Below are 24,909 nucleotides of genomic sequence, written 5' to 3'. Positions count from 1 at the left end.
TATGATGGAATAAGGATCACATTTTTCTCTTTGAGGTGATTTATATTTAAATGAGTTCTTCATAATCCTTTAAACTGAAGTGCAAATTGGTTATCAAAGTCCTTTGCTGTAAGGGTTGTTTTACATAATAATGAATTTTACAGAGTTCCTCAAAGGGAAATATTGATTTAGGCAACATGACAGAATATTTCAGTTACAGTAACACTTCAGTGCCATAGACAGCATGTAAAAACTTTCTAAAATCTAATTTTTTTTTTTATTAAAAAGTTTAGGCAAGTATGCCTTTCTGAATTGGAAATACATTTGTAACAGAAATCTTTAATTAAGAAAGATTCCATTTAGTCTATCATTCCTCATCTACCTTAACAAGTGTTAGCGTGAGTCGACCATGTGCTCGGTACATGGCTTGTGTTTTTTAAAAACGGGCCGTATGAAAGTAGGAGGAAATGTCCATTTGCCTGTACATGGGTGTGTTGCTACTAGTCCTTGATAACTCCAATTATTATATTTTTAACTCTGTGCTATATAGTTTATATATGCTACTTTGTTCATGACTCACCATGTGAGGCAGCCATCAGTATCATTTTATAAATGAGAAAACTGTGTATGTGGTATATAATGATTTGAACCAGAGTTTATTTCTCTCATCCATTATGCCACACTACCACCTCAAATCTGCTTCTTTTCATTCTTGAGCCCTATATGGCTCACTGCCAAGGGTACGCTCCAACCCTCACCCCAGTGATATGAGTCAACAAACTGATTGATAGGCTCCTGTGTGTGGTAGCTCAGGGGCCCTAGGTCCCCATGAGTTCTCATCATTTAGGTGTCACCCAGATAGCCTTACTTTAGTGAAATCCTGGGACAAAGCTCTGAGGAGAACCTGAGATTGGGGCTGTAAATGGGAAAGGGCACTAAATTCAGTTACAAGCCCTGAGTTTGAGACTGAGGTCTATCACTAATTAGATATACAGGTCTAGGAAAATCGATTTACTTTCCTAAGCCTTTGTTTTCTCATCTGCAAAATGAAGAGGTTGGATTTATCAAGGGCTTTCACATTTTATTTATTTATTTATTTTACAAGAAATGGAACTCTTCCAGCAAATTAAGTCTTATGTTGAATGCCAGTATCTAGAACAGATACAGGGAAATTACACCGGTCAGAGCAAGAGCTGGGATTCGAAGAGGCATAAGTCTGTCTACCTACCAGGTCTCTTCCTAATCCCCGGAGGCTTCTGAGGCATCTAAAGCCTCGTAGAACACACTTTTCAAACTGTGGCCTACTTCTAAGTTTATACCAGTTCTCATATACTTGTGACTCAAAAAATATCTGTAGCCATATGAAAAGAGCATTAGACTGGTACTAGAAAGGAGATGGGTCAGGGCTGGTAATTCAAAAGACAGAGGCTATTAAATTGTAAAATATATAATCAAATAACTTGGCCTGTGGGTAGCCAGGTGCATGCTCTTAGTCTTGATGTTCCTGAACTTGGGTACTGAAGTCTTTCAGTGTGGCACCAAAGGCAGGAGTTGGGCATTATAATAATTGTTGAAACCTGTCAAATTTTGCTGCAGTTAATTTAATTATACATGAATATTATGTTAGCCTGATAGCATTATTCTGTTAATTGATTTTATTTTCTGAAAGGTTACTTGATATTGAGGTAAACTTTCAACTGTGACTCAACTACTACTGATTATTCCATCAAAACACTTTTCCTTGCCTTTTATTTTTAGTATGAATCTTAGAAAAATTGGTTCATGTTCTCTAAAAGTAAAAAAAAAAAAAAATCACATTTTATTATTGCAACTCTTGGCTTAAAGACATTGTTGGCATATCTGTATTAAACGCTGTTAAACTCAGTCAGTGTCTTCCTGGCCCTGTACTGCTTCTGTGATTGACAACATTTCACTGGTTCAATTCTGACCTGTCTGTGAGCACAGATCACTTACCTGCCTCCGCCTTCTGCTGTTTCTCAATCTTCTCCAGGCGCCCCAGCAAGGAGTCAATTTTGGTTTTGATCTGGGTTAATTCTTTCTTGATGGTCTGTAACTCATCTGATTTCACTAGAAAGGAGAAAGAAGGAAGAAAACAACAGAGAATCAAATGCACCATAACTCACCTAAGACCCAACTCACAGGGACCCCGTATTTTCTCAAGTCTGTGTCAAATCACACAGGACATTTTTCAATTTTATCACCTTCTCATTACTTCTAGTGATCCTGGAATACTGGATGATTTTGCAAATTACAAATACGGATTCTCAGTGACATGAGCATTTAATCCTAAATCTTTTGACTGAAGGTTATGGAAATGGATAATGGAATTTAGAAATATTTTATAAAATAACCAAATGATGCTAAATTAAATTTTAGCAAATAGAGTAAATCTTCAGTGTGAGAGGGATTCAGATGAAGCGATAATTAAATCATGACAGATAGATACTACTTTGAGGAACTATGTTGTAATATATATTTCAGCAGTCAATGATATATTAATCCAGCTCCTTGGAGATTGATGGAAACCAGGATATACAATTTATCCTTTAAAAAAAATGTCTTAGATGCAAGAAAACTCTTTCCAGCTCCCTCGAAGTTGCTATGAAGCTTCAGTTTTTCTAGATAAAACTAAGGCAGTGAGTTGTACATGCCTGCCTCTAAGCCCTGGGCTAGATGGAAAGGAAAATCACAGAAGTTCCCATTGATATTTTAAATAGTAGTAGTTTCCATTCTAGATTTTTAGAGTTTAGTACAGTTTCAAAGAAAACAAGTGGCGACTAACATAAGACTGACAACTTTTAATTTTACCAAGTATGGATGTTAAAAACAACAATAAATAGCCTACTATTGACTACAGTAATTATTTTATAAGGGAAAATGGCTTAAGGAAAGAACAATCTCATATTTCGAAGACAATTCTTTAAATGAAATATGTTTATATTTGTAAAAAATTTACTGCACTGTCCTTATTTTTCCGAAAACCATTTCAATTTTATCAACTTCTCATTACTTCTAGTGATCCTGGAATACTGGATGATTTTGCCACTTACAAATAGGGATTCTCAGTGACACCAGCATTTAATCCTAAATCTTTTGACTGAAGGGTATGCAAATGGATAATGGAATTTAGAAATATTTTGAATCCACAACAATCAGAGATGAAAGATTTTAAAGCTATTACTATGGAGCAGCTATACCTTCCTCCAAGCTTTTATTAGGTGGACTGGCAGTATTCACACCTCATTCAAGAGCCAAGTTTCAAGATCTTGGACACTTATTTGTTTCCAGTCTATTTATCTTCTGTCTCTTTTCCTTCTGAGTCTATTTATCTTCTGTCTCTTTTCCTTCTGGTTTCTAATAATCTCAGACTAGATATTTCCCAGAAATTTCTGAGGAAATTAGAGTGTTTAGCTTGATTCTTTAGTCTTCAGGCTTTTTTGAAAAAAAAAATGCAATTTATGTTTGCTTAAAATAGAACTATTATTTGTCGATTAAGATAAATGATATAATATACGTGATATATTATGGATCATAAACACTAAGTCTTAAGGGAAGAACAGATTTTTGTATAAAAATGAGAAAACTTTTCCCATTGTCAAATCAGATTTTTTTAAAGCAGACTTCTATTTACAATGCAAAGTAGTTTGCAAAATAAAAACTGCAAGAAGCATGGGCCCTCTAGAGTATCCCTCTGAAGAACGACTAAACTGAAAGTAGAACAGGGTAAAATAGAGAATCACTCCTCATGTCAATTACTTCAAAGGCATCAAAGTACCATTGTGGAATTGCAGCTAAATTTGAAAAACATCATCTGTCACAATTGCAAATTGATTTTGCTTTGAAGAGTGGTACTCATTCCTTTGATGAAGGCATATGTAGTTTTACTTAAACATATCAAATTTAATAGAAAATATTTTATCTCATAACACTAGATTTCAATGCAGGAGAAATACATAGGACTAGAGCTGAAAACTAACAGAATATATTTCTTGGCAACTAGAGCTACTCCTTAGCCCAGGAATGCAGTTGACTAATTTTAATTTATGTATTGCCTTAAAAAACATAAGCCAATAAACCACTACTACTCCACTTTATTGAAACTACATTAGAAAACAATATAGACTCATCTGGCTGGAACTTAGAAGTCTCCAGGCAGCCAAGGTTTCGTTTAAGCCTAGACTCAGGTCTAGCACTGAAAGAACATCTTTCAGATCTCAGCTGGATTATTATGGAATTTGGGTCTAATAAGTTAATGTTACTCAAGAAACAATGTTCAAATGTAACACGGAAATCTGGAGAGATCCTGTCAGTCTTTCCTGGACCCTACCAGGAAATGTTAAAGTGAGCCTCTAACCCTATGCAGGCTGCTCAGTTCCCTCTTAGAATGGGGGGCAGCAAATGCTCATCTAGGTCCTGCAAAGCAGGCTCTACAAATAGTCTTGGCTGCCTCTTGAGCAATCGTAGGAGTCGTTTCCTCATCACACTTCAATATCTCAGTGCTGTCCTTGGGAGAAGGCTTGCCCCTTACCTAGTCCAATTGGCCTTAGTCCACTTTCTACTTTTCTTCATGCAGAGTCACTGTCTATATATGGGGTATGGTTTTGTGCTATTACATGTGGTTTCTAGATGGAATGCCTGGGATGAACCTCCTCTATCTCTCATGTACTGCTCTTTCTAGCTCTCTTCTGCTTTTGTTTTCTACTTTTTCCCCTCCTGTTAACAACTTCTCTCCTGCACAGTGAATTATATTAAATCCCTATTTTTGCTTACTATTCTCTAGTAGTTGAACGTATATACATACATTACAGATATTTTAGAAGACATTGGTAATACTATCTTCACAGGAAAAATATCTTTTGCTCTTTTTCTCTAGATAAATTTTACCACAAAAAAAATCTTGTCAAAAATTATACACAAACATGGTAAAACCCCGTCTCTACTAAAAATACAAAAATTAGCTGGGCCTGGTGGCACACACCTGTAATCCCAGCTACTTGGGAGGCTGAGGCAGAGAATTGCTTGAACCCAGGAGACAGAGATTGCAGTGAGCCGAGATCGCGCCACTGCACACCAGCCTGGATGACAGAGTGAGACGCTGACTCAAAAAAAAAAAAATTATATACAAAAGCAAACATACTGTCATAATAAAAATCTCTGGTTGTTTTGTTGAGGACAACTTGTTTTTCTATGAGTGATTATAGGGCTTGAATTTAGAATTACCAAACAAAATCAGCAAAGTGATAAATTAAAAAAATTACAAAGTTCTTAGGACAAATTACTTTAGCTTATTTTTAGGCAAGAAGAACACTAGAGAAATAGAAGTCAGGTTGCATCACTATCACTGTAGTATCTTTGTTTTAAAAAATAAGTCACATTAAGTCATTTCAGATCTGCTCTCTCTGTAGAGTTCATTGATTTGGTGATAAATGTTATTACATTCTGATACAGTTGACAAAATGATTGTGCCTTCTGCTGTGACATGAGATATAATCCAAAAAGAGTATTAGGCACACGGGATGATACCATCTGTCTATATAAAAATCTGTGCATTTCTGACTTATGTGGTCAAAAATATTTCAATTTATTTTAATCATCTTTGGGTCAAGTCTATTCAGGGTAAATAAAGAAGTTTCAGCTAACTGTCTAGATCCATGGTTCTTAACATGGTGATTTTGCTCTGCAGGAGAGATTCTGCTGTGTCTGGAGACATTTTTCCTTGTTACAACTTGGAGGGGGTGGTGCTACTGGCTTCTAGTGAGGATTTAGTCTGTTCAACATCCTACACTGCACAAGATAGCCCACACCACATCACAGAATTATCTGACCCCAAATGCTGATCATGCCAAACTATTGAAACCCTGCTCTAGATAATTATATAACCTCCCTTACCAATACCATGCTTCCTATCAACTATTTAGAAAACTGAAAAATGTTTATAATCATGTGGACTTTGACAGTAAATCACATTAATTTGTTATTTATTTTCCCCAGCCATTAATACATTATTTGAATGTCCAAAACAAAGAAATAAATAAAATGCGCATATCATTTAATTTATAAATCAGTTTTAAATACAGTATTTCAACAATAAAGAATCTGAGAATCTGATGATGTACATGATTTTCCCAAAGTCATGTGATATGCACAGGTAAGAGTTTAGGCTCAAACCTAGATTTTCTTACTTTCAATTCTACACTTTTTATTGTGCCATGCAGCTTCAATTGATGTGAAAAATACGATCAAGGAATCACTGAGTTTAATTCAATAATATTCAGAAAAAGAAAAGGAAGGTTCCCGGAACTCTTTATCATGATCACTTCAACGCCTCTGCTCTGCTTCCATCTGTCCCTTTCTATATATATATCTCCTATAATAAGAAAATGAACAACTGGCCTGAAGTTATAGGACAGGTGATACCCTTGTAACATAATACATAATACAATTTTTTAAGCTAATTTAATACGAACAGGCTAATTTGCTGGTCTAGAAAATAGTTTTCAAAAGCCAAACTTTAAAGCATTTTGCTAAAATAAATTGCAGCAACTGGTTATCACCCACCCCATAGATGAAATTTCCTAGAACAGGGAATTACATATATATGCATATGTATGTATTCATAATACTTATGCCTACATACATCTATACCCATTCTTTCTATATTTTTTAGAAAATGAAATGGAGAATGAGTGGATTTTATTCAATAAGTATTCATTAAATGCCTACTATCTGCATCTGTTCATCTTGCATTTCATTAGAAGCTGCAAGTGTATCATTTAATTTATTCCCAATATGCAAATCAGAATTGTTAAACTTACTTTTGGATTTGAACAGTGAGGATTAGAGAAGTTAAGTAATGTGTTTAAGATTGCTTAGCAGGCTGGGCATAGTGGCTCAGCCTCTAATCCCAGTGCTTTAGGAGGCTGAAGCAGGACAATTGCTTGAGCCAGGAGTTTACGATCAGCCTGGGCAACGTGCTGAGATCCCTGTCTCCACAAAAAATAAGGAAATTAGCCAGGCATGGTGGTATGCGCCTGTATTCCTGGCTCTTCAGGAGGCTGAGGTGGGAGGATAGCTTGAGTGCAGGAGTTTGAGGTTACAGTGAGCTATTCAATCATGCCACTGCATTCCAGCCTGGGTGACAGAGTGATACTCTACTCTATTTCTAAAAAAATTTTTTAAATGTTCTTTAAAAAGATTGCTTTAGCCAATAGGCAACACTTCAAGTTTAGAGTGGGCTACGTGACTCCAAAGCCATGGGTATTTAGGTCCTACCTTCCAACCCCCCACTGCCCATCATGGTGAACTGCCTCCCTGGTCTCATGGACTCTATATAACTAGTGACAGACAAGAAACATGTAAGTAATTTATTATTATACATATAAAATACAAAAAATGAGAAATAGTAAAAATGTTCTGTCAGTCACTTGATATTGAAATTATCTCCCATTTTTAAATTTTCTGGTCCTCCCTGCCTCTGACCAGATATAAGTGCCTGAAAATGAAAGATCATGTCTATTTTGTCTATGAAATAGTTCCTCAGGGCTCATGTCTATTTCATCAATGGAAAATTAGTACCTGTCTGTGTTAGGTGCTGATTAATTGAACTTGTATCAGCTATGTGGGCAAAGAGAAAAGCTAAATTAATTTTGATGATAACTGATTGTGAAAATAGTCACAAAAGAATGAATTTTTGAGTTATGACTGAAAAGATACTTTAGATTTCAGCAAGCAAAAACAGCCTTCTAAGTAACAGAAGTAGCAGATCTCAGATCACATAGCTTGAAAATACATGTCATACTGATTTCTTTTAGACCCTGGAGTGTAGGCCAGAATTTGTCCCCTTGTTTCACCGACTGATGCAACATATTCTGTAACTAATTTTCTCTGAGCTGTAGCATTTCTAAAGATGTGGTTCAAAGTCAACTATAAAATGTATGACGAAAAGTAAAATGCAAAAAGCAAAAATAGTAGTGATGTCACATTTCACAAATGTTTAAGAGTATAATCTGTGCAAAGCATAATTAACTTGAATGAATTTGTAATTGAAAATAGAAAGATTAGATGTGCATACAAATAACTATAACATGAAGCAGAAAAGTGTAAGTCCTATAATAAAAAAATGAACAACTGGCCTGAAGTTAGAGGACAGGTGACGCCCTTGCAACATAGAGGGGTCTAAACTTGTCCTTATAACAAGAGGAAATTTATTAGACAAGACACACAAAGAGAGAAAACAGTGTGAAGACATGGGGAGAAGATGGTCATCTGCCAGTCAAGGAGAGAGGACTGACACAGATCCTTACCTCACAGCCATCAGAAGGAACCAAGCCTTCTGACACTTTGATCTCCAACTGTCAGCCGCCATCATTGTGATAAAATAAATTTCTGTTGTTTAAGCCACCCGAACTGTGGTACTTTGTTATGGCAGCTCTCGCCAACTAATGCCACCTATCATACAGATGTCCTAAAATATCATTTTGAGCAGGTAGCACTTTCCTGAGAATTTTTTATCTTGGCCCTGCATGAAATCCAAACCCTTCAGTACTCTGCACAGTTTTTCATTATCCTTTTACCCATTTTTATATCTTGTTTAATAATAATGTCCTCAGTTTATTAACTGACATTCCTAGCAGTAAATCTTTACTTCAGATAATAATAGTTATTATTTTTACTGTCACAGTATTATCTATTAAGGCTTTTATATTAGCTGACACTGTTCTAATAGCTCTACATGTGCTAGCTCATTCAATCCTCACAACTCTACAGAGAAGGCAGTAAGATTATCATTCCCATTTTATAGATGAGGAAACTAAGGCACAGCAAGCAAGTACCTTGCTGCAAAACACACATAATAAATGGCTGAGGCACTATTGGATTCTAGGTTCAGCAATTTCATATTTCATACTCTTAACTGCTATAATAATAGTAGTAGTAGCAATAATTAACCTCATTGAACATTACTATGTGCCTAAGCATTTTATATACATAAGTAATTTAATTCTTACAATAACTATTGGATACACAGTATATTATTTTCAATTTCCAGGTAGAAATTAGAGGTATATAGGGGTTAAAGGATTTCCCCAAGGCCACCATGGTGGTATACTATGGAACAGTCTCCACTCCAGGCAATCTGACAGGAAAGCCTCTGTTCTTCTCCACCCAGATCCTGTCTCCCAGAAAGCAAGTATCTCTTTCTATCTTTCCGAATCCACTGGCTCATCTAAACTCAATTCAAAATCCTCTGTTAAGCCTTCTCTAACCTTTCCGGCTGATAGTACGTTCTCTCTTTAAAAATCTCTAAAGCAGAATATACTTTGCCTAGGATAATGGATGGATGGGAATGTTTAATGATACGTTGCTGAGTATTAATATTATTTCTCTGGTTGATGCTTTATCTCTGTATTTCAATCACATACTTTTGAGGGGAGGAACCCAACATAAGAAAGCCTTCTTAGCATTGGGGATAAATTCTCAATTTTAACTTTAATTGAACTGTCTTTAATTTCCTGTTAGATGCTTCAGGGCATTTATATTAGTTTGTCACCTATTCTGTCACTGAAAGTGCATTGACAGGTCCCCAAAGGCATTCAAACTTACTAGAGTCTTTCTTGTTAGACATTAGAATTTAAATTAATTCTTTAAAGAAATTGATTTGATCGAATATTTTTTTTCCAGAGGGCATCAATTTTTCCACTAAGAAGCTACAGCTAAAGCTCACTGATATTCATGTTTTCTCTTTTGTAAAATGCTAATCTGCAATATCACATTTTCTTTATTTTATGACTCTATGATGTCAGAACAGGACAAGTTGATTATAGTTTTAGTTCAATTTGATTTTAAAAGGGACAGAAATACCTAGTGGCAATCTATTTAAAGCAATTCATTTTAAATGCTTATCAGTATTCATTTTTGGTAAATTATCACATTAATATATTTTTCTTTATATAGTTTTCTCCTTAGCAGAATTCAGTCATATTACAAATTCTGAAATAAGAAATGACAAATTATCCAAGCTATAACATTAATTTCCTCCTCTGAACTTGCCAAACCATTAAATGCTGGAAACAGCTATTAATTAAAGAGTAAGATATATACCTTAGTAAATCTTTATTCAAATTATTTCAATATTAACATAGTATATTTTAAACTTCACTGATACTTTTCATTTGTGATTTGAGTTAGAAACTTTTGTTATTCCCAGAAACCAACCTAATTATAAAAAGTACTATAAATTAATGAATATTTATACATGCACATATATATTTTATTTACATATATGTATACATAATGTAATCTGCCAATATGCTCCTAAAAAGAATATAAAATCATGATTCTAGTTATGCTTGCCAATGAATTATACATTTTTATAATGTTTCACTAAAGTAACACTAATCAACAGTTAGCTTTTGTGACTTGAGCTCTAAATTTATAGAACTATATGAAATGAATAGAATAGAGCAGTCTGTTGTCTTTCTATAATAACAGGGGGCTGGCATCATGCTCAAGTACATCATGGCTGGCTGCCCCTTGCTTCTGGGTAATCTCTGGGATGTGACTGACCATGACATTGACTACTACACAGAAGCTCTGCTGCAGGGCTGGCTTGGAGCAGGCCCAGGGGCCCCTCTTCTACTACGTAAACCAGGCCCGCCAAGCTCCCCAACTCAAGTATCTTACTGGGGTTGCACCTATAGCCTATGGCTTGCCTGTCTCTCTGCGGTAATCCCTTGGAGCTATCTTATTGATGCTGGAAGCCACATGACTATTCTACCTCCAAGCTTAGATTTAATCCTTAGGATAAATCTTTTAAAGTGATTTTCCCCAGTGTTTTATATGAAACATTTCCTTTTGATTTAACCTCAATATAATAAAGATACATCACTTTACAAAAGTAAGTAAAATTAACACAATTATAATATGCTGAATAGATTTTAAATGATCATTTGTCTTGATTGTCCTTACAAAATCTTTTTATCCCATAATTTATCTTTCTACCTATTGCTTATCTATGTCTTTCCAGCATAACAGAGAAACTCTAGGATGCATAGTTCCAAAGAATGATTGCTGCTAAAAAATAAAACACACCACATTTCTTTCAAAGCATCTCTAGTTTGTATTTAGTAGTCCAATTTTCAGATTTAGCCTTTTTTCAAGACTGTCGCATCTTACACACACACACACACACACACACACACACACACAAACACACACAGAAAGAAAAGATGAAATTAAACCTCATGTGTGATTTACCATTGGACTTAAGGATAGATTCTTATGTTACATGTTGTAATGGTTACAAACTGTAAAGTCTCTTCACATTATTTCTCCAAGTAGCTGACTTTGGCAATTTGTCTTTCTATAAAAATCCCTTCGTTGTTTATTTTTTCCAATGTAAGAAACAAGTCATTGAAATTTTCAACACTTGGAGACTTTTTGAGAGATAGAAACTTGTGTATACTCCACATTGGGGTGACCTAACCTCCAACGAGTTGCTGCAGAAACTCCTTTTATTACTAAGACTCAAAACGGAATTCATATTTATCTATCTACAGAATAGATACATGAATACATAATTACATAGAAATCCATAAATCTATTTACTGTGCTATTGAAGTTATCTTAGTTAGGTCCACAAAGTTTGTTGAGTACAACAAACTTTAGCCTTTTCAGAAGCATCAGTACCTTCCTGCATTTTGAACTGCATTTTGTAAAAACAAAGTATTTCAATAGTGATTCCTTCTCAGTATAGTGCTGAAATAAAAGGTAGTGTTCTACAGCAGATAGCACATAGGCATAAGAACTAAGAGACTTTACTATGTCTATTAGCTATATGACTTTCTGTGTTTACTCATCAATAAAACTGGGATAATACTATTTGCCTTACTTGTCTTAAATGGTTGGGATGCAGAGTAAATCCAAGTCTCAACAGCGGCTTACCAAGCTGCATTGGAACTTGCCCTGTGTCTAACTCTCTGACCTGATCCCCAGCCAGACTTTCTCTCTCTGGCTCGGCTCTGTTGCAGCCACACTGGCTTCCTTATTGTTCCTTGACTATTCAACTTAAGGTCTCTGCACTGACCGCTTTCTCTCCACAGAATGCTCTGTCTCTGACAGCTTCAAGGTCACTTTCTCTTTTCCTCACATCCTTTAGGTTTCCACTCAAATGTCACCTCAATCAATGAAATATAGTGTTCCCAACTTTCTCTATGTGTTTATTCTTTTACCTATTGATCAGCTTATTATCTGTTTGTTTTCTGATAAAAGGCAATCTCAAGGAATATGGGAAATTTTGTTATCTTCTCTTTAGGAATAATATTCTAACAACAAATAAAATTTTTTTTCTGTATCACTCCACATAAAAATTTAGCAATGTGTTTAGTTGGAAAGTTTGTATCACTGCTTTTTACTAATTAATGTGAAACTATGCAAATATTATTTTACTTTTTATGACATTAAATATATCTTCAGATACATATATCTTATAATTTATCATGGTATGGTAAATTATGCTTTTAACATCTCTATAGTTTGCCTCTCTTAATTGCTCAAATATTCAAACCATAAACTAATTTTGTATGTTTCTCTGAAAAGACAGTTTATGCACTCCCTTTGGAAGTAAAATTATTTCTTCATTAAAAGCAACATATTATATTTCAGTAGTTTAATATATCACAAGCTAAGCCAAGAGCACAATGTTATTTGCTCTGATAAAATACTTTTCAAATTGGTCCTGGATTTTTGTTAGACATGTTTGTGTTTGTCTCCCCTACTGCAACACAGTATGGTGGAAAGCAGGGACCATTTTTTATCCATCTTATGATTTTCTAATACTTTATACATAGCAGGCCCTTCATAACTATCTGGTTAATTTATTGAATACAGGCATTTGTGCAATGATAGTTAATCACTCCCTTCTTTAAAGAGAAATAAAATGAAGGACATTACTTACATTTAGAGCCTGTTGACCCACTGGCAGTAGATCTCGATCCACCTTTCATGGAAAAGACTCCTTTCCCCCTGCGAGTCGTTGTGACTGCCACTCTGGGACGCTTCAGTGGAATTACTGCACGGGGAGGTGGAGGCACACGCCCGTGGTAATCAAATAACCTTTACAAAACACAAATGGGACTAAGAGTTGGTTTGATGCCCGAGAGTTCTATCAAATATGTGAAATGATTAACAGAATGGCCTGTTAGAAAATTTCAATAAATGTTTTCTTTCTGCTGCTGTTCTCTAATATTCAGATGCAGGTATTTATTGGCAGATTTAATTTTCACTAAGAAAATAGGATGCTAAGTCTATGCTTTCTGGACTTTAGAGTGTGACCTCCAAGAGGAACTCATTTGTAAAGTATGAAAGGACTAGGAGCTTTGCTCCAACAGTACCATGCAATTTGTTGAAATTATGCTGACCTTCATTCCTAAATATATTTCTTTGCTTGGTAAAATAGATTTACACTTCTTATGAACAGAAATATTCCTCTTACACATCAAACACTTATTAGCACATTAGTTTAAAAGAGGAAAAGATCTTGCAGAACAGGAACAAAGAAATAAAATTACTGTTCAAACAGTAAACAGCCCAGCAAGATAAAAAGTAAAACCAGCTTAAAGAAAACAGCTATGAGAGACAAATCAATATGGTGCTTCAGCTCACTTTAAGAATCTTTTCAGTAACAAAGACTCCTCTGATTGCAGACAAAAGGAGACAGTTTGAATGACATGAAGCTAGCATGAGGATAAAACTGTTGACTACTCACGGTGGGAAATATTTATCAAGATATCTTTTAATTATTCCGACCATTTGCTAGATGCGCAAATTGAGACTAGAGATATTTTATAGTTAGATATTACAAGCATATTTAACAAAAAATCAATAAAACTTAAAACCTTTGCTGAAAAGTGAAAAATGATATTCACCACAATCAATTAATTTCTATTAAACAATGAAAGGAATCAAGGTATAAGGATTAACTCATTTATAAAAATATATAATTCATAGATTCAGAAGCTTCATATTATTTGTACTGCATCCACATATACAACAAATTTTTATATGACAGCACATTTGAGTAACCTAAAAGGTCAATGAAAAAATACTGGGATACATTTCCTCATTTCCATGACTATTTTCCAGTGAACTAGACATGTAATTACATTATTCACTATAAAGAAAATAGCATTATTGACTCAGAATTATGATTGTTATATATTTTATTGTGACAGAATAAAATATTGGATTACATTCTTATAATTGCTTTAAAACAGTCAATAAAAACAATCTAATATGAAAGTCAGAAATGAGAAACTAGAATGGGAAGAAAATAAAAAAACCCAAGTTCTATAATAGGTTAATTCATAAAATTACATCTTGTTTATACATACAGATGAAAATGTGATCGTCTCTTTTTAGGAAATAATATATGAAATATAATAAAAGTTAAGATAGACTGGTTTCCAAATATTCATTTAGAGACATTTAAAACTATTATACTGTGGGGTGAGGGAAGCACAAAAAGCACTATTAAACCAAATTTAAAGCAAAATTCCTTAGTACTAAGAATATCTCCTACATTAGAGACTTAGGGTATTCAAAAGTGATTTAGAACATGCTGGGGAAAAACGAAGAGATATCTGGAAAGGAAAAGAAATGAAATGAGACAGAGTTCAAGAGAGGTGCCATCTTCTGTGAATAAGCAAAGTCCATTAGAGCTGAAGAACAGCTAGCAAAGAACAGGTCATGGATGTCAACACATAATAGTTTACTTCAAAGAGCACAGGCAGGATGAGGCTGAAGAGGGTTATGAATATCATCCATACCACTAGGGGCTTGAGAATCAAAAGGGTCAGCTAGACCTGCCCCTCATTTCAATCACAAAACAAGGTCTACATTAGTTATTTATAAGTTGAATTCACAGAGTACCTTAAGTCAGTGAACCAAAATACAAAGCCACTTTGCATGAGCTATAACACCCAAAACTATTGAGCGAAAAGGAAATATAGCAATTGACTGATCTCTTCTAGAGTAGAAGTTGCTGCTTGAAATGAAAGGCAAGCTCTTTCAGCAGGACCGTTTCCCTAGGACACCAATGTGTAGTTTTACAGGTTCATTAAACAAGCCAATCTATAAATTGGGTTAAGAAAATCTCTAAAACACAATCAAAATATACAATGATGTAAGAGTGCTATAGTAAAAATACAGGGCAAGTAAAGTTCACTATATTCACTGCTACTTTAATTGCAATGTAATTTAATACTATTTTTATAGGAAACAAAAATGTTTATCAATATTTCTATTGCTTCCCCCAGCCAAGGATTACCAAACCTCCAACGGTGGCATGGCCTGATCTTATGCTGAGAAAGAGCCATACTTGCTCACTGTATTTATGATATGCTTTTAGTATGGGGCATACATTTTAGTAATATACCTGGTACATTACTAAACAACTTTCCTTTGGTATAAATTCCTATGGTGAGTGGCCTGTTCTCTGAATATTTTGGTGAGCTACTTCAAAGGAAAATGACTATTTTTCTTTCTCTCTCTCTTGTTTTTTTGAGACAGAGTGTCACTCTGTCACCCAGGCTGGAGACCAGTGGTGTGACCTCACTGCAACCTCTGCCTCCTGGGCTCAAGCAATTCTCCCACCTCAGCCTCCCAAGTAGTTGGGACTACTGCATGCCACCACACCCGGCTAAATTTTTTTGTATTTTTTGTAGAGATAGCATTTTGCCATATTGCCCAGGCTGGTCTCGAACTCTTGGACTGAAGTGATCTGCCCAACTTGGGCTCCTAAAATACTGGGATTATCTTGGGCTCCTAAAATACTGGGATTATAGGCATGAGCCACCAAGCCTGTCTGGATGACTTTCACCAAGGAATCGGGTAACGTTTTACCAATTCTTTCTTCCACTTTGATGGGACGTTGGGCAGCATCAGGACTTAAATATTTTAATGTGATAGGTCATTCACAAAACAAAATTGGGAATGGGTGAGGCAGGAGAATAGGGTCTGGAGGCAGGGAACCTAAGGCTGTTTCATGCTGACTTCCTAGAACTAAATAAAAAGGAAAACCCCACCTTTCCACGCCCAAGTAATGAAAGGACCAGAGGCTACTCCCTTTGCACCCCTCCTCATCCCGCCACCTTTTTCTACATGGCCGATGAAAAATTGAAAGTACCTCTGATTGGTCCCCTCCTGCAACCAATCGGACTGATTGTGGGCCACTACTTAATATACATAGGGTGTACGCCAAGCAACCAATGGGAAACCTGTAGAGAGTATTTAAACCCCAGAAAATTCTGTCACCAGGCTCTTGAGACCTTATGCTCTGTTGGCTCCCACCCTGTGGAGTGTACTTTCATTTTCCACAAACCTCCGCTTTTGTTACTTCATTCTTTCCTTCCTTTGTTTGTGCATTTTGCCCAATTATTTGTTCAAGAACCTGGACATCCTCCACCAGTAACATGGGCTAACACGAGGGCATAATTTTTAATTTTACAACTTTTAATGGAGCTGAAGACTTTCTTAATTTTCATTGGGCACTCTTGAGTCAATTAGAAATAAAAGGAGGGAAGACTGGATGTTGTCCTAATGTACAAAAACATAACAAGACAAGGATAGAAAGCGGGGAAGGCTTTCTGGGATTGCAAGATATGGGATATAGGGGTTCTTCAAAATACAGAGGGGAGTAGGTGGAAGGCAGCCCAAGAAAGACAGGTATTGGCCTTCTCATCAGAATTCGGCCTACAGTAAATCAAAGAAATTTTGCCTTTATCAAATATTAGATTGGCAAATAGTATTGAGACTAAGGAACTAGTTCATTTAAGATTATAGACTGACAGCAGAAATGGCAATCCAGCAGAATTAAATGGAATCTAAACCTCCAGGCTAGTTAAAAGCTTTAATTTTTTTCATTCTTCCTGTTTTTCTTGTTCCTTACCCTTTGGAGTTATATTTCCACTCCTTTCCTTTAATAGCCCTTAATTTTCCCTAATATTTCTTGGTCAGGATAATTTTCTCCCAAATACTTACTCAACAAATAGATAATGGTTTATAATGAAGCCAAACATATAATAATAATTCTTTCCTCAAGGTCCATTTTACAGTGAAAACGCTAAAACACCTGCTGTCAAGTAATAAATTTAAAAAATTCAGCCCAATTTTAATAAAACCAATTCATGGAGAAAATTTGAGAATTTAATTTCTTTATTTAATAAACGTTTCTATTTTCTATGTACCCTTTTCTTATTTTGCCTTTTAATGCTTTAAATAATATCTGACATATGTAACTTTCTTAGCTAGCAAAAGCTAAAAACTGGTAATATTAATTTTAATAGTAGTTTATTTGATAAAATAGAAAACTTTTCTCTAGGAAGGATAAGGACATTTGATTTCATCTACCGTTCTTAAACAATAATTGTTTTTGGACAAAGGTAATTTAATTTAAAAACTAAGTGCCTTTTGGACAAAGGCATATTAACACAGCAAACATTATTTTAAGTGTCTTTTTTAAAAAAGAGCTTGTTATTATTAAGCTTTAGCAATAATAAAGTAATATTTTGGGAAAAAAAAGTACATAAAAAAACTACAACTCTAAGTCTCAGACCCCAGAACAACTACTATAATCCTTTAATCTTTTTTCTATAAGCATCCATATTTTTCACATAATTGAAAACATAATATATGTACAGTCATGTATTCTAACTCATTCTCTTTGGTTTATATTAAAAACATTTCTCAGGCCTGTTAAATGGTCTTTGTAATGTTTATTTTAATGGCTGTGGGGCATTTTCTCAGGTAGATACACCACATTCTAATAAATCATTACCTGATGGCTAAACTTCTGACTTGATGCTTATATTTTACTGTCAACAAACGTGGTTTAAAACACAAGAAAAGAAACTGAAAATGTAATATGTGTGTTGCATTTTATTACTGAATATTAAATTTTCATTTTAGATTAGTAGTAACTTTAAACATTTTCTGGTATTTACCTGTTTCTTTCTAAATTGCCCTCATGAAAACAATTCTTGCTTTTCCCTGTTCATGAATCAAAACTTATAGTTACTAAGTAGTTGATGCTAACAAAAATACTTGGTCTTCCCTAGGGGGCTAAAATTTCTGGGCTACCCAGAGGCAAAACCTGAGAACAAATTCAGGGCCATATTCTCACCAGGACCTTTCAGTAGCTCTACAAAGATCAATAACCAGAGGACCAGAGAAGATCTTGCTCCACATCTTGATTCAACCTCCAGCCTTCCTTTTCATTATGCTTAACTTTGACAGATGTATAGTATATAAAACCAAAGTAAGGTGCCTATTCATTTCTAAGAAGGGATAGATTTGAAATCTACACAAATAATTCTTATAGGCTGGTAGTGTATCTGTTCCTTGTACTGTTTAAACTACTCAAAATTCATAAACTCTGCCTATAATTTCTACTCTGACTTCAAATAAATCTTTGGTTACAGTTGAATCAGAAAATAATTTTAAAAGGCACACTCCACCTGGGACCAGTAAATGGGTAAATTCCATTGCTCTTATTTGTTATTAAATTTTCCAAGGTTTTCTGTGAAGTTTTCTCCTTGGATCACATGGAAATACGTCTTGAACATGCTTTTAAAGGCAAGTTGATGAATGATCTCTTTTGCAATATTTTGATTCTAATATAATCTCTGTATTTTGTCTAACATTGCTAACTCTATATTTTGTATACAGCTTTGTGTAATTAAAAAGTTAATACATTCAAATGGTTGTTGTGGGGTTATAAGCCACTAAAATGATTTTCTCATTTAATTTTTATAATTCTGTAAGGTCAGTAGTGTTAAGCCATTTTGCCCATGAAGGAAACTGGCACAAAAAAGAGATGACTTCTCCAAGCTTAACCAGTCAACACATGTGCATCTAGGCCTGAAATTTATGTCTTCTGACTCCAAATAATACCATTTGTCAAGTGTACCATGCTGTTATTTTCAAACAAACATTTCAAATGGAATACCATACTACCAGAGGATAGTTCAAATTTGCATAACAAAACATTGTTTCTTGTTAATATGTTTTCCAATATTCATGAATATATATTGTGCTCTCTAATCAACTATCTGAAACAACTGTAACTTGACTTAGTGTTCTTGCATTAACTGCAAATCTAGTAGTTTCTTGGATCAATTAACACAAAGTCAAAATGGTTCCAGAATTGAACAATGCCTATTTTGGATCATTTAAAATGTATACGTGTTTTACATAGAGGTAAAACACCTATGGCATTTGTTTTTCTCTGTTAATAAAAGTCTCCTTATCACTGGAAATTATAAACTGATCAGTACTCTTCCTAATATTATTGAAAAAAGAGGTTGGATTTAGACAGCCAACATTGCAGAAGTTAAAAACTTTCCCTAGGGAGATTAAATATAATTTTAGGTATACATCTCCTTTTACTTTATTTGTTAGCGTATAAATACTTATGTTTAATGTATTAACATACAGTGTCCTACATTTAGAGTCATCATACATGGACCTTTAAAAGAAAATGCCATTCAGTGCTGTAAATTATTGGACAATGCTTTGTGTAAAAGAGAAAAGATAAGAATTTAGAATAACCACCCATCTACTCTTTAATGATACTCTTCATGATCCCTGAAACCATGAATAGACAGGTCAATGAATCACAGTAAGGTGGAACGTTGTGTAAAGAAGTTTTCTAAGCCAAAACTCTCTAAGGGTTGGAAACCCTCAATCACATTAGAGTCTCCAAACCTGGCAGAAATAGTATGACAATATAATGTGGACATACGTCAGTTATTAAGCTATTGTTTCTTGGTTTCAGACCTACCCCTAGCCACAGATGGGTTTGGAACTCTGAAAACCACACTTCCGGAGGTGAGGGTTAGGGTTGGGGTTGGGGTTGGGCAGCTAGCTCCCTGCTGGGCTCAGCCAATAAAGGACCTAAGAAAGAGACTGCAAGGCTGGAGCAAGAAAAAGCGAGCTGCTCCTTGTTTTGCTTTTTATTTGTGTTTTGGCTTCCTGCTCTTTTCAGCATTACCCCAATCTAGTTTCTTCATCTTGGCAACAATTCATTCCAGTAGCAGCAGCAGAATCCAGTCTGAGTAATTTTGCAACACTTGGAGAACAGCCACTCCACGCTCCCTCAAAGACCCCAGCACCTGTCAGCCCATATTCCCGTCTCAGAGATTTGGGTGTCAGCACCACAGGTTCTCCTTGTGGACTCAGACACAGCAGCACCATCTGAACAGAATCTCCTATGCATAGTTCAGCTCTGGTAGGCTCTTTTTCTACAGCAATTTCTGAGATCCCAAATCTTCCTTTGTTTCTCCAGCCCTAGAGGTGGTAGCAGCTTCCTGCAGTCGCTAACTCCAGTATATCACAGTGTTGTCTTTTTGCGTTTTCAGTTCTTTAATACCGAGTTAACGAGTTTCTATATGCAATTAGCCCTGTTATATATAAGTAGTGTAATTTCTGTTTTCATGACCTAAACAAGCAGCATGGGGTTAACAGAAACAGCTGAGCGCTCTCTGCAGGCAAGTGTGATCAGCTGCAGCTGGAATGCTTTGGGGGCATAGGAGAGGGAAAACTGGGAAAACAGAATAATCCAGAGATGTCCCAAATAAGCTATTATGGAAGAAAAACTGACCAACCAGTTTGTTTCTCAGTTATATGGACACTGCTGTATGAGTGTCAATATGAGAAATACATCTACCATTATTTTTTTTTTTCTTTTTTTTTTTTTTTTTAAGATGGAGTTTCGCTCTGTCCCCAGGCTGGAGGGCAGTGGCACGATCTCGGCTCACTGCAAACTCCGCCTCCTGAGTTCAAGCAATTCTCCTGCCTCAGCCTCCCGAGTAACTGGGATTACAGGCGCCCACCACCACACCTGGCTAATTTTTGTATTTTTAGTAGAGACGGGGTTTCACCATGTTGGCCAGGCTGGTCTCAAACTCCCCACTGCAGGTGATCCGTGTGCCTCGGCCTCCCAAAGTGCTAGGATCAGGCGTGAGCCACCGCGTCTGGCCCCATTATTGTTAATGGTTACTGTTAACTGTTAATACTAGCTAATATTGATTAAGCACTAAAAAATACCAGGCATAATGCTGATCATTATGTTACCTCATTTAATTCTTAGAATGATTTCATGAGTTAGGAATTAATTTCATGCTCACCTACCAGAGGACATAACAGATTTTGTGATATTAACTAACTTGCCCAAGTTTGCACCTCTACTAAAAGAGAGAGAAAAAAACACACAAATGCAAGAAGACTGTAACTGATGAGAAATGACTGTGAATTAGTAGTGACTCTGTAAGCTGTGTATCTTGTCCAGCCTCTCCATTCTGTTTTTATTTCATGGTATTCTATGTTTATAGGGAACTCTTGAGTATATCCACTAGTGGCAGATGCTTATGTCTTTCTTAGCCAAGTGCCAAAAATGGAAAATAAACTAATGAGAGCACAGACTGCTCAGACAGTCTGTTAACAATACAACCATACTGATCTATTTCACACTTACATGCCAAACAGATTGTACACAAAACAAATAAATGATTTTGAAAATTGTTCGTACTGTAGCTAAGTTCTTGTATAGTAGAGAGTCACCTGAAAGCTACAGCCTCTCTAATTATTTGACTATTTAAGGTTCTTGTTCTTTGGCAAGTAAGGTGGATCTATTGATTATCTATCTATCTATCGATCTATCTCCATCCATCCATCACCTATCTAATCTAATGATTTTATTCAGCTAACATTTCTAAACAGTAAAATGCAAATCCTGGCTTCCTTTTAAAGATGAGAAAACTGAAAACCTGACTTGCCTAAAGTTACAAGGCTAGTTACCATGTCAGAGGCATTCAAACCAGAGCGACTCCATCTTGAGTGAGGGCTAGGAAGAATGAGGCTGGGACTTGCTGGGCTGCATTCCCAGGAGGTTAGGTATTTATTCCTAGCTTCTAGATGTTTATGGTTAAGAGAACAGATTAATAATGTTTACTAAACAGACCCAGGCCCAGGAATGTCTTGATATCTCCATATCTTGAGAACAAAAGCATTCCTAATTTTGCTTTAAAGATAGTCATATCGATTCTTGCAAAATACAGTAATTAGAAAAATTAATCCTTTATCACAAACCCTTGTAGTAGAGCACACCTCTCCATGGTTTTTGTTGTTGTTGTTGTCCTATGTATAAACAAGCATTGTACCTAGGGCAGGCGTGTTCTTCCTCTTACTTTTGGGAATACTGGGAATACTCTACTCTGTCTACGGAGTAGCTATAGTTTCACCACCTTTCTTTCTTAATAAACTTGCTTTTGTTTTGTGCTGTGGACTCGCCCTGAATTATTTCTTGCAAGACCCAAGAACCCTCTCTTGGGGTCTGAATTGGGACCCCTTTCCGGTAACAACCAGAACTTGGGTCTCCTACCGTGTAGAGTAAAACTCCATGTTAGGTGGAAATTCTTTAAATGTATAAGGAAGTCACATGATAGGAAATAAAAGATGCTAAAATGGTTTTATATAGACAGAGTATAAGACAATGTATATTAATTGAAAACTTTAGTCGTAGCAAGTGAAAAAGAAGCTATAGTAGAAAATGTCTTTAAACTTGTCAAAAACTAACATTTTCAAATAGTATAAACAGTCTAGATATCCTTCCTTAATAGTAAATGGGATTATTTTAATGCTGCCAGATGTTTGCATCACTTTTAGAATAAGTTATGATAAGCTTCTTAATATTTAAAATATATTTTATAGAAATTATAAAATGCTTTGAGAAAATAATTTTTAAAAATTATTTTTTGTCAGAAAGGATAACTAGTGAAATAAGTTGCTTAATTCAGTAGTTTGAGCATAGCAGCAATGAAGTTACAGTTGTGGGTCTGATTCCCAAGTAGGAATCGGCATAGCTCCATAGGCTGATATTGCCCTCCCCATTGTGCATATTCACATAGTTGGTTATTGAATCTAAATTGGATGCCTAGATTATGATCATAGTTCTGTCACTAATTAGCTGGGTGACCTTGGGAAAATGACTGTGTCTCTAAATCTACGGAGATGAATTAATAATACAGAGTATCCACTATGTGTGAGGTTTACTGATAGTCCCCAAGGATACAAAGATAAGCAAAACTGAACATTGTTCAGGTGGGGGAAGGAAGACAGACATGAATCAAACACTGCAGAAAGAAATATAGCAATAGAAATTAGGAGAGGTGCTGTGAAGTAACAGTGCTGGGTGCTGAGCGAGAAGAACAGAGGAACCTAATTTAATCTGTTGAGGGATGTTCGTGCTGAGATCTGAAAGATGAGGAGTCAAGTGAAGCAGGTAGTGGAGGGAGGTATGAGGAGATGGAACAACATAGAGAAAGGACCTGAGGCAGGAAGAAACATGGAATTCTTGTGGAACTTACAAAAGGCCCTAGAGGCTGGAGCAGAGAGAATAAGACCCTTTCAAGGATCACAGTTTCTTCCTCTTTAAAACATCTATTGAAAACTTTTTTCTAAGTTTGCATTTTTATACAGTACCTAACGGTTTTTTTGTTGTTTGCATAATACTCACTCATAATTAAAGGCTTAAAATATATTTACCTCAGTTTTTTAATCCAATAATCTATCTATGTATAGTTGGTCCTCGTCTCTGATATGCATAAATTTCAGTTACTGATATTAGTTAAATAATAGCAGTTCTCCGACAACACAAATTTTAGTTACTACAACATATAAATGGTAAGTAATAAAGTCCAAACTTTGCTTCTAGCTTTTCCACAAATAAATGCATAAATAATAAATGTGCATGATAATAACAATGATCACTAATCACATTCCATCTTTCAAAGTCTGTCAATGATTTTTTTTGCTGTTCATTGATTGTTCACTTCACTCACTTGTTTCAGATCATTAATTGTAATGCTTCCTTATCTCTCAATGATAAAACGTGGCATTTTGCAAAATTGAATAATCAAAAGAAAGAATTGATCAACAAAGATGAAAATGCAGCAAAGAATCGAAGAGTGATAACACTAGATGTGAAACTCAAATGTAAATGAAATTATAGAAGAAATAGCTCACTATAGGGATATTGATACTCCTCCACTCAAGAGACTCTAGGTATGGAGTCAGAGGAATTTAGTAAAGGCAAACTTATCGACATAAGTGAGGAAAGTGGATGTGATGTGATGAAACATATAAAGCTATGGAGGGGAAGTGACCCTGACAAGAGAATCACACATTGAAAGAACTCTCAGAGATAGTTCACAACATTGATAGACTGTCAAAGCTCATTCAACCTTAGAAAGGAATATCCAGCAAGGGATAAAACAGATGCCTACTCCATATGCTGTCCTGAGTTAGGAAATGAGAAGGCATGCACTGTTTCAACTGCTTTTGATAAGTGTTCTTTACAAAGAACTAAAACACCTTAATTCTTAATATTTTTATTGTTTTAAATTATAGTATACTAAATAACAATTAGCTTTACTATAGTTTCCTATTAGTTTATAGAGAAGAGAATAAAAGTTGTTAATGTTTTGACAAACATGTTTAAGATCATGAGACAATCCTGTTTTTTCCTCATTGGATGGTTTCGTCTTGCATCATCACCTTTATAGCCTCCTCCTGTCCTGCAAAGCAGGAACGATCTGTAAATTTTACAGACTCTACCCAATATAGCATTTTCCATGTTTTATTATGTACTTTAGAAGGTTGGAGTTATTTTTCTGAGTTTTCAAACTCTTGATCTTGAAGGATTCTAAATCAACAAATGACTTGGCAGATAATATTAGTTAATTAAATCTTTAGGATTTTATCTAAATCTTAGACACCAAATCTTAGGTTTGAGCACCTCCAAAGTCCTAAAATTCCAAGATCCACTGTATTCAAGTAAGTATAATGAAAATATAAAAA

The 24,909-nt window shown here is 35.3% G+C and overlaps 1 protein-coding gene across 8 annotated transcripts in view; it reads right to left on the bottom strand.

The window, feature by feature from the left end:
- Positions 1–24,909, bottom strand: part of RALYL (RALY RNA binding protein like) — a 717,288-nt gene that overhangs the window by 46,348 nt on the left and 646,031 nt on the right. For all 8 annotated transcript variants that reach the window (XM_024251522.3, XM_024251539.3, XM_054561801.2 and 5 more), the window contains 2 exons: positions 12,953–13,110; positions 1,954–2,067 (listed from right to left, as the gene is read on the bottom strand). In XM_024251522.3, the coding sequence (XP_024107290.1) occupies positions 1,954–2,067; positions 12,953–13,110 (272 nt within the window). The remainder of the gene's footprint in view (positions 1–1,953; positions 2,068–12,952; positions 13,111–24,909) is intronic.

Source organism: Pongo abelii, chromosome 7, assembly GCF_028885655.2.
Source record: "Pongo abelii isolate AG06213 chromosome 7, NHGRI_mPonAbe1-v2.0_pri, whole genome shotgun sequence".
Classification (NCBI taxonomy): Eukaryota; Metazoa; Chordata; class Mammalia; order Primates; family Hominidae; genus Pongo; species Pongo abelii.
Note: the sequence above shows the minus strand (reverse complement) of the source record. Positions and strands in the feature narration are given on the sequence as shown.